An 11,652-nucleotide genomic window follows, 5' to 3' on the forward strand; every position below is an offset into this window, starting at 1 on the left:
CAAAACAAAAACGGACGAACAGGAAAATTATGTTGTTTTGGCTGTGTTATTCAGAGAGGGGAGAAACAACGGGACCAGGCCCTGTGTCAGCCTTCTCTCCCCCTTTTTTTGTTTTTTCTCACCATATAATCAACTCATAACCCACCAAGTTGACAGGACAACACATGTACATGTTAAAATTCTTAAGATCATGTTTAAAACCCCAAAAATGGAATTTTCTTTGATTTAGTAATCACTTGTATTAATCAATCAGCAGAAAACATGTCACAATTTGAATCTTTTTACCACTAAATTTGTCGTGACTTCATGGGTTGGTCAGACCAGTGTCTTTTTTTTTGAAGTTAAGTTGTTGTCCTGCAACCCAGAGAGTTTATTTGTTAGTAGTGGATAAACTTTATCATTTAACAACAGGTTTATGTTAAGTTTCGCTGCTTTAACCTTGCTGGAAAATCTTCACATGTTCATGAATGTAAGCTGTTTCTTCATTGCGTGTGTGTGCGTTTGTAGGTGGGTTAATTAAACTTTTTTTCTCAAACAAGGCATTCCTCTAACACGTGCCTTTCTCTCACATTTCTCTGCTTGTGTGTGTTTTTGTTTCACCTTTTGTTGTGATGCTCCGGACGCCTTCCCAACCTCCACAAGTCTGTTGGCCCCAATTTTATGTGTTAAAACTTCTCTTATTTTCTCCTCTAATTCTCTGCTAGCTGCTGTCTTTTCCACAGCTGCTGATTCTTGCTGAGTGTGGTTTCCATTACTATAATTTTGCTTCGGCCGCTGTGCTTGTGGGGGGCAGTTGGTCCAGGCCCGTAGCCACCTGTATTAACACACTAAGAGATTTATTTAATATCATTTTCATCACTGTTAAATAGACCAGCAGGCAACACGCCCACCTTTACAGTGCAGACTACATGCCAGTCTCCCAACACACTCCTCTCTCTACTTCTCAATAATTCTTCACTCTCCCTTTATTTCTCCTTTCTCTACATCAGTTTTAAAACCCAACATATTTCACACCACAAAACTGAAACAAATCACCCCCGTATTTATCACACAATCTTACTCTGCCGACTGAAGTGCCGGTCTAAATCATGCACGATTTGTCTCTTCTATATCAAAACCCAGCCAAGCATCAAACATTCACCCTCATTCAAAACTTTATTTGTAATATTATAATCAGCAAAATCAGCGTCTTATTTACAGGCATGTATCATTGCTTGCAAATCATAATTATAAAACTCAAAAACACGCTAAACAGGAAGCAAAAGTCCTCTGTGCGCTTCACAGCAGCCACCTCATTTGCATGTTCACACACCGTCTAAAAATAGCTCGCAGCGCTGCAGCGCGCTGTTGTCACACACGGCCTCGTCTCACACACAGCTCTATTACTTTATATTACACAGACGTCTTATATTTACAATCACTGTAAGGCCTGACAGATTTAGCGCCTACACAATTTTGACAAATTTAAGTTAACGGGTCCAACCGAAGAAAGTCCAACTTTTTTGTAATCAATTAACCAGTATCAGACTCTAACTGTATCTGGCCTAATCTCTAAAGTCCCTAACTCAATTTAACAGTGTCCAAAAGAGCGCAGATACCATTACAGACTCTAACTCCTAGCTTATTCCGGAGTGCCCCAAGCTCCACAGTCAAGCCAAACTGAACTAACCCTGTTTGCCGACAGGTCAAGGTCGCGCGTCCATGGCCAGGAGGGAGCGTAACCTCCGGGCTATGCGCATCTTAGCAGACTCTAACTGCCGTCCTATAATAATTTATAACACTTTGAAACAACAGTCAGCACCCCAAAACAAGAGTCTGACTGAGGCAAGTGCAACCTAGAGGTCAATGGAGACTCTAACTCACAAAATGACCACTCAGGTCCACTCTTATAACCAATTTGGACTCTAACCAACAAAATGACCAATTCCCTACCAAACTACTTGAGACTCTAACTCAATTTCTTGGGACTCTAACCCAGTATTTAAACTTTTCTTAGCAGACTCTAACTGCTTTACCTTCTTCTTAGCAGACTCTAACTGCTTTAACTCATGAGATTTTTCATCAAAACAGACATCCACCAGTAATTTCAGTGAGTAGACTTTAATAATATCATGTCCAATTTGGCACACTTTGGAAATAGATTCAACAGGTAGTGCCTTACCTTTGTATAAGCCGGCTTATGCCCACTCACGTCAGACCACTGGCTTGTGCCTGTCCGTTGGACAACCTCGGACCGTCCAAACCTCCAACTTCCACCCCAATACCACAGGACGAGCCCCCAAGCTGTTACGAGTTCAAATATTGGGGATGGATACAAGAGGAAAAACCACAATAACAACACTGGTCCGGCCGGGTTGAGTCAAACGATGATTTTAATGATCACACGCGTGGGAGATGGACACCGTACGCAGACAGCATCTTATCTCAAAATGGTGGAGCATTGATCAAACTCTTATAGCCTCTAGTGGCCCCCACCTTATCATCAAAGCCTAAACATTCACATGCTTTCTCTCACACAGCGCCTAAGCTACGACCTTGGCTCCCTGTTTATCTGCTCCTGCTGAGATGGGGCAGAAAACTCCAGTATGTTCTGTTCTCTTCTAATCAGACAAATAAGGCGATGACTTTCTGCAAACAGTATTTCTTATAACTCAGCAGTATAATGCATCATAAAACAATATCATTCATTCACAATAAATCAGCAGTCTAATATAATGCAAATCAGTTTAACAAATGCAATAGTTATCACCTAATTCAGGAGAATAATGCAAACTAAAACTACATAATAATTCACAATCTTTAATTAGGGATCTAACATGGCATAAAATAATATTATAATCCCACAATACATATATATATATATATACATACATACATACACACACATATACATACACACACACACATACATATAAATATACATACACACACACATATAAATATACATACACACATGTGTGTATGTATGTGCGTGTGTGTTTATCTGACTAAATTCAGTATGGTTCCAACAACAGTTTTTACAGTAAAATATGCTTTATATGCATGTACAATCCTTAACATACATATATTTTATCTGTGGGTGTGGGGCAGAGTGGGTGTTCGCCCAGGGAACCAAGCAGGCTAGGATTGCCACTGCTGACAAAACACAGAATGTGAAAAAGAGGGGAGGTATGATAACGGAACCTAAAGACTAGAAATTACAAATATTACATCAAGCAGAAAAACAATTAAAAGAATATAAATAGAAATAAACATTAAATATTACAATATTCAATCAAATGGAATGCTAATGTCAAAAAGCACAAAACACTGGATCAAAGACCCAGTACAATGACAGGTATAGAAGTCTGCAATTGTTAGAGCCTCTTCAAACTTAATATGTCCAAAAGAACTTTGTCAGAGTAATGTCACATTGGTCTGCCAGTTTTGTCATAGCACGACATATGTTGTGGATTTGCTGATGCCTCAGTAACATTTGTTATAAATGAAAGTTTCCACAAATTTCACAATTACCGGTACCACAATTAAATACACGCTATAATTGCAGTGTGAACAATCTGATTTTTTAAAATGTTTACATAGAATTGGCTGCATTTCAGCACTGACCAATAAAAATTAATTAACTCCAGTGTGGATTAGTTGATGATTTTTGAATGCATCCATGCAACCAAAACCCTTTCCACACTGACAACAGACAAATGGTTTAATGCCAGTGTGGATGGCCTGATGTTCTTTCAAGGAACTCATGCAGCTAAAAGACTTTCCACACTGATCACAGGTGAATGGTTTAACACCAATGTGGAGGAGATGATGTTTTTTTAAGTTTCTACGCCGAGTAAAAGATTTTCCACACTGATCACAGCTGAATGGTTTAATTCCAGTGTGGGTGAGCTGATGTTCTTTTAAAGTTTTACTCTGAGTAAAACCCTTTCCACACTGACCACAGACAAATGGTTTAATGCCAGTGTGGATGGCCTGATGTTCTTTCAAGGAACTCATGCAGCTAAAAGACTTTCCACACTGATCACAGGTGAATGGTTTAACCCCAGTGTGGAGGAGTAAATGTTTTTTTAAAGTTGTACTCTGAGTAAAACCCTTTCCACACTGACCACAGATAAATGGTTTAATTCCAGTGTGGATGAGTAAATGTTTTTTTAAAGTTGTACTCTGAGTAAAAGCTTTTCCACACTGACCACAGACAAATGATTTAATGCCAGTGTGGATGAGAAGATGATCTTTTAAGCTTTTACTATAAGTAAAAGACTTTCCACACAGATCACAGGTGAATGGCTTATCTGTAGTATGGATGAGCTGATGTTCTTTTAAGCCGTTACTCTGAGAAAAAGACTTTCCACACTGATCACAGCTAAACGATTTTAATCCAGTGTGGATGAGCTGATGTTTTTTTAAGTTGCCATTTTCAGTAAAAGACTTTCCACACTGATCACAGCTAAATGCTTTTAATCCAGTGTGGATAAGTTGATGTTTTTTTAAGGTGCTATTCTGAGTGAAAGTCCTTCCACACTGATCGCAGCTGAATGGTTTAATGCCAGTGTGGACAAGCTGATGTTTTTTTAAGTTGCCATTCTCAGTGAAACACTTTCCACACTGATCACAGACAAATGGTTTATTTGCAGCATGGATGAGGTGATGTTCTTTTAAGCCATTACTCGGAGAAAAAGGCTTTCCACACTGATTGTAGCTAATTGCTTTTAATCCAGTGTGGATGAGCTGATGTTTTTTTAAGCTGCCACTCTGAGTGAAAGTCTTTCCACACTGATCACAGCTGAATGGTTTTACTCCAGTGTGAGCGAGCTGATGTCTTTTTAAGTTGCCATTCTCAGTGAAAGTCTTTCCACACTGATCACAGCTGAATGGTTTTAATCCAGTGTGGATAAGCTGGTGTTTTTTTAACTTGCTATTATGTATGAAAGCCTGTCCACACTGATCACAGCTAAATGGTTTAATGCCAGTGTGGACGAGCTGATGTCTTCTTAAGCTGCCATTGTGATTGAAACACTTTCCACACTGATCACAACTAAATGCTTTTAATCCAGTGTGGACAAGGCGATGCTTTTTTAAGCTGCTAACATAATTGAAACACTTTCCACACTGATCACAGCTGAATGGTTTAACTCTAGTGTGGATGAGCTGATGTTGTTTTAAGCTGCCTTTTTGATTGAAACACCTTCCACATTGATCACAGGTGAATGGTTTAACTCCAGTGTGGATGAGTTGATGTTGTTTTAAGCTGCTATTGTGATTGAAATGTCTTCCACATTGATCACAGCTGAATGGTTTAATGCCAGTGTGGATGAGCTTATGTTGTTTTAAGCTGCTATTACGAGTAAAAGCCTTTCCACACTGATCACACATGAAGCTTCTGTCTCCACCGTCAATGCGCTGGCGTCTTCTGGCCTTCTTCATAGTGATGAAAGTCTTGTCCACAGGGATTACAACTCGTTCATCTTTACTTGCTGGCATTGGTTGGTCAAAAATTTGGAGAGGTTTCAGCACGCTTCCCCTTCTTTTGCCTATGACAAAGATGACAAAGAACTAAAACAGTGAAATGCACTAATGGAATAATAAAACCTATAAAGTGTACATATTAGAGCTGGGCGATAGATTTTTTCATATCACAATATGTTTTTTTTTTTTCATTTCCGGCGATAACGATATCTATCACAATATAAGCCAAATAACTATATTTGTAAGATTTAAATGTGCCGTTGCTCACAAGTAAATTGTGAAATAATCAGCAGCTTGTTTTGATTCAAATATTTATTTCCCATAATAAGTTCAACAGGGTAGATGTACTTAAGGAACATGAGACTTTTTCAGATAAATAAAGGCAAATATTGCAAACTACACAAAAGGCAGCCGCTAAAGCGTTTAAGTTTCAAAATAGGACAAACAAAACACACTACTAAATTGTCAATTCCACTTAGAAACAAAATATTAATTCTAAAAATAAATCTTAGTTTGTTTTACAGAAGAACATACAAAATTGACTAACTTCTGTCAATATCAAATAAACTGAGAACTAAAAGGAAATTCTCAATCTCTCCTTGTTGTATAGCTTACCTTTTCAAACAGTTTTAACAGTTACTTTAGTTTGACAAAAGCCGAATGACGAATTAGCGCTTTCAGTCAGAGATTGAGCATACACCGGTTTATTGTATTTCCAGACTTGCTTTCGGCACAATTTACAGTGCACGCTACTCTGTTTTTTGTCAGACTTGAAATAGCCGAAATACCTTCATACTACGGAACTTCTGCGGCTCTTCCGTTCGACAATCTCTCCGACATTGGAACCATCATCTGTTTTCTCTTCGGTAACCTTTGGTCACGCTCTCGGTTGATTTTCTCTAGTCCGCACACTAATTTCCTCCATTACCCAGGCGGCACGGCCACTGGCTGCTTCCCAAACAAATACACATATGCAGCTTGGCACTTGTGCTGTACGTCAGCGGTCCCCAACCTTTTTTGCGCCATGGACCGGTTTATGCCCGACAATATTTTCATAGACCGGCCTTTAAGGTGTCGCGGATAAATACAACAAAATAAAACTAGTACCAGTACCGAAAAACAGAAAATTTATTCATAACACGCGTGAAAAGACCAAGGAAAACCGAGTAAACGATAAAAACGATAACAAAATAACGCTGAAAACCGATAAAAACCCTGAAAACTATACATTTCACACCTGAGCCTCAACTCTCGCGACAGGGTACCAAACGACTCACGGACCGGTACCGGTCCGAGGGGTTGGGGACCGCTGCTGTACGTAACAAGTCACGTGACGCTGCGGCTGTGATTGGTTCGGCTCTGCGCTACTTAATTTGGATTGGCTGTTCTTTTTTTTTTTTTTTTTTTTAAAGAGGACAAGAGAGATGAGGCCTATCACAATCCGGTTGTTCAGTCTGACGTCACTAGCCGTGTCTGGGTCTAAACTCCGCTGCAGGTCCATATATCAAACGATCACTATGGCATTACTGAGAGTTGAAAAACTGTCTAAAGTCTTTCATCTTTAATAAAATGATCAGCGATCTGCTCTACCAGGTGTAACAATTGAGTTTAACATCCAGGCATCCATGAAAACGGAATTTATGACATTTAACGGAGTTAGAAGTTAGCAGGGAGTTAGCTCGCTAGCTTCTATCTAAATACAATATAGCATGTCCTGACTGCGGGGTTTTGGAAACAAATTAAAACGTACAGCTCTGTTATCACTTCCAGCATAAATGAAGACAGAAAACTAAACAGCAGTGACGTTTGTAGGGTTACTGAAGTTGAGCTACCTGGTATATAATGATGTGCTACGTGACCGCTAGCGACACAGCTATGTTAGCATAATATAAACAAGCTAACTTTTTTTCCACTCGATAAAAGTTACCGTGAGTGTTCTCGGTGGTCAGGAACAAATGTAATCGCATGGCAGGATGCTGTAAAAGGACCAAACTTCAGCCAGGAGAACAACTGAGATAATCCATCCACAATACGAGGTTAGTCATTCATATACTGCTGCATGGGCTGGGCTGTAGTTACATCCTAAGGTTTTAAAAACTGAGCTTAAATAAATGATTAGCGGTAATAAAAGCAGAGGGAGGTCAACAGTGATCACTGACTGTTTTAGGAGCTTTTTGAGATCAAATAGAAGAAAATACATAACATTAAACATGTTAACAACACAAAAGCCATATTAAACGCAGACTACTTTAGACCCGGAAGTAGGATTCGTCGCGTCATCACTGAACAACCGGATAGTTTAACTTTTCTATCGAGAAAAAGTTATTTCGCAATACATATCATTATCGTTCTATCGCCCAGCTCTAGTACATATACATACATATATCTACACACACACACACAGTGAGAAAAGTAGTAATCAAGACAACTGACTATTTTAAATCTGAATTTTTTTAAAGAATCTAAAATATGAATATGTTTTGAGTTATTTAACAGTTTTTTGTCTCTTAATTCCATGAGTGTTCATTTGGAGATTGATCCTTTAAATTAGTAGCTAAAATGTAAAAAGCCATTATAAAATAGAAAAATTATGAGAAGGTAGTAAAGTAAGTAGGGCTGTTCGACATAACAATATGTATCGGATGACGATATGAAAACATCTATTGTTTCATTTTACGCTATCGTTTGTTTCGTGGTGTCGCAAAATAAACTGTTTACGGCAATATTTTTTCATCGTTTTGATGGTCACTGTAGTGGCTACAGTATATTACTTTCTGCATCGTTTCATGCATCGGTTAAAACACTCGACTCCAGGTACACGACGCCCAGCTGGAAACACTTCATACAAGTCGAGCTGCCCGAGATTCACAGAATTTACAGAAAATGTTACATTTTTGTGATTTATATTGTTATCAGGATAGATGTCTTATATCGGGATATGAGATTTTGGTCATATCGCACAGCCCTATGAGAAGGTGTGTCCAAACATTAGACCGGTGGCTTAGTCAGCCTGGCTACAGAGCTGTTCCTGTTTTCCTCATTTACTAAGATTTCATAACTTTATAGAGGGCTTTTTCTTGTCCAGGTCAAAAGGGGTTCTCCTAAATTAGTCTTCAGTGTAGGTGTACTTATAAGTTCTTCCAGGGAGTCAAACTTCTCTGGTTTGTTGCCTTCATTTTCAGAGCAGCCAAAGTGTGCAGAGGATGTAATACTATTAACAAAATACACTATCAGAGATTATCAGAGGGAATAAAGCACAACTGTGTATCAGCTGTGAAAAATGTATCATGTGCAACACTAGAACATATCATCAGATACTTTATGATAGCAACATGTAGAGTGTGTAAAGGTTTAAAAAAAAAATCCAGGACCAAAAACTGATCCTTGAGAAGCTTATTTTCAGGAGGGTTAAAAACGGCTAACTTCATCCATCCATTGATTTAATGTAAGCAGGTTGAGAACATTATTTTTCTTCAGCAGTGATTTGTCTCTCATTTGGGATAAACAAGCAAAATGTCACTGTGTACAGAATTAGATGTTATTATTAAAATAACAACCAATTAATGTCTGTAGAATAATGTTGGCGATTTTTCTTTGTCACCTTCGATGAAGAACCAATGTTTCTGACTACAGGTGCTGAGATGCTCCTCCAGCAGACTCTTCGCCTGCTGCCAGTCACCTGTGACAGAAAAAAGATTTTTATATTTAATCCAGTTAAATTTATTGTATTATTGTAGGGCACTACTGCAGACCATTGTATTGTGTAGCATTATTTTGCCTCGTAGGTTCAGCACCAATATCAGAATCAGAAAAACCTTATTAATCCCAGAGGAAAACTAAGTTGTCATAGCAGGAAATATACGACAAACAACATGCACTCACTGAGTGCAGAAACAGAGTTATGATGGATAAATATTATATAAAAAGATAAATATTGAGCTAAAGGTATCAAAATAATTTAAAAAAAATAGTAAGAACAAAAAGAAAGAAGACAGGGAGCTGCTACAACAGCCTGCGCCATCTTAAAAGACATATTACGGGTCGGTGATTCTGTTATTGTGGAATCTGTTGTATTTTTAGCTACCTCATGAAATCACAATACTCAGTACAACATCTTCATATGAAGAAAAACAACTAGCAGAACACAAATGATTAAAACAAAATAAGGCCCTCAATCCCCTCTCAGAATAACCCGAAATAAAGATCCCCCAGCGGAGAAGGCCGGCTTTGTAGTTGAACTAGGACTAGTAAAGACAGCTGGCTCACTCACCTCCCTGTATGTTAATGGCTATCTTGCAGAGAGACCAAGCTTCCGAGCTACGAAACGTATATCTTTCCAATTACGCATGAGAAACAGAAACGTGATATGCCGGAGACCAGAGGGGCAGCAGTAAGGAAGCTCAGTACAGTCACACTATATTTCCCTTAGACGGATTAAAAATACAAACAAAGAAAAAAAACTAAAAGTCCCCGTGGAGGATAAAAAGTATGATGACTGTGGTTACACTGTTTCTTCTGAAAGCCTACTTTGTGCTCTGGGCGGGCACGGGCACTACGTCTTCTTCGTCTTTGTGGTTTGTCGACGGTTGGCAACAAACGTTGGCAAACAACGATGTGGTGCAATACCGCCACCAACTGGTTGGGAGTCTGTTCATGATTCGCTCATCAGAATAGAATAGCATAGAATAGAGTAGAATTCAGCTTTATTGTCACTTGCATCCATCCAGAAGTGCTTTAGCCATGATAACGATATATTACAAATATATATTAGCAATAATATAGATATGTAAATATATTACAGAAATGGGTCTATTATGGTATGTTATAATGTACACGGTATGAAGGTATGTTATAAATGTGAAAAACTATACAGACATATGAAATAAAAAAAAACTATACAGAAATATGAGATATACAGCTATACAGAAATGGGAACTATGCAAGTTATAAACAGTTGTAGAATTAAAATTATCGTATTGTACAGAATGATTATTTACACAGAATTATACAGTATTTCAGTTAAGATAAGTGAGATATGTGGATAATTTCTACAGAGGCTATATAAAATGCTAGTGGTTGTGAATGGTGGTTCAGTCCATGTTATTATTGTGTGTATGAGGGTAAGTTGTCCATTGTGTGTGTGTAGGTGGTTGTGGCTGTTTGTATCTCCAGTCCATGGCTTTGTCCCAATTCAGGGTCTGCACGCTTGAAGTACGCACACTACGCATACTACGTACGGTGCGTACTATAAGTACGAGCAGTGCGGAAGTGAGAGGCTTGTGAAATGGGACGGTCTAGCCTTCGTCGCCCTCTTCAGGTTGCCTAGCAACCATGATACTAACTGCGAGAAACGTTACATACAGCATTGTTTGACAGAAATGAAGGAGAAAAAATTTTTGTTGGTCATTCATTTTTGTCATGACATCACTTTGATTAGCTGAGTATCTGAGGCTGAGACCACAGGACTGTAAAACATGATTGTTGGGCTTCATTTCTGTACTGAACAGTCATTTCAAGAGTAGTTAGTAATAACAATTAGCTAATGCTGTTCATGAGACTAAAATCATCTCACTGCGGTAATGTAAATATAATATGGCCAATATATTGCTGTTCTCTCTTTGGCTCTCGGTGAAGGCAGTTGCACTTTTCTCCTCTCCTCCTTCCCCTTATCTTCCCTGCTTAGCCTCTTGTGTCCTTGTCCTGTCTCGTGTGTATTACTTTACCTGGAACAGTCTCTCACAGTCGTTCTCTAAAACCTAAAAGAGAATTATGGATTTGATCAACTAGACCAGTTGATCAAATCTCTGAATGCTATTGACACCCTTTTCTCAATGAGAAGTCCTGGCTCGGGAGAGCCCAAGTGCCCTACAGGGACTTTCCCTGCCGGATACACGATGGATGGGTGGCAGAAATGGAGGATCGTGTGCCTGGCGGGACTGTCGATCGAGGACGCTGAAGATATCTACCTATTCGGAACCATGATAACAGGGTTCTTGCTGATCGGAGCTGGCTTGGCCCTGGCTTATTGGAGAATTAAGACAGCGTCTTAATTTGCTGTAAATCTGTGGCTGCGATTAATCACTTTACTGGAAACTTTATTAACTAGTAACTTCATCAGTCATGACAGAAGCTAATATTTCTGTCCTAACATCGTTTAAACAGCAACAGCTTTACTACAATATA

At 38.8% G+C, this 11,652-nt stretch overlaps 2 protein-coding genes across 2 annotated transcripts in view; both read right to left on the bottom strand.

The window, feature by feature from the left end:
- LOC146714051 (uncharacterized) overlaps window positions 1-9,803 on the bottom strand; it is a 35,050-nt gene extending 25,247 nt beyond the window's left edge. Inside the window, exon 1 of the mRNA XM_085450646.1 lies at window positions 9,740-9,803. The gene's annotated coding sequence lies outside the window, so the exon portion shown is untranslated. The remainder of the gene's footprint in view (window positions 1-9,739) is intronic.
- LOC146714052 (uncharacterized) lies at window positions 2,786-9,794 on the bottom strand. The gene is made up of 3 exons (XM_085450649.1): window positions 9,740-9,794; window positions 9,071-9,148; window positions 2,786-5,534 (listed from the first exon to the last, which is right to left on the bottom strand). Exon 3 carries the CDS (start codon window positions 5,482-5,484, stop codon window positions 3,616-3,618), a length of 1,869 nt encoding a protein of 622 aa, XP_085306775.1. The 5' UTR covers window positions 5,485-5,534; window positions 9,071-9,148; window positions 9,740-9,794; the 3' UTR covers window positions 2,786-3,615.
- Window positions 9,804-11,652: the final 1,849 nt, after the last annotated feature.

This window comes from Copadichromis virginalis, linkage group LG3 (genome assembly GCF_057382275.1).
Source record: "Copadichromis virginalis isolate Kocher_CV1m ecotype Utaka linkage group LG3, C_Virginalis_male_GT1.1, whole genome shotgun sequence".
In the NCBI taxonomy this organism is placed as follows: domain Eukaryota; kingdom Metazoa; phylum Chordata; class Actinopteri; order Cichliformes; family Cichlidae; genus Copadichromis; species Copadichromis virginalis.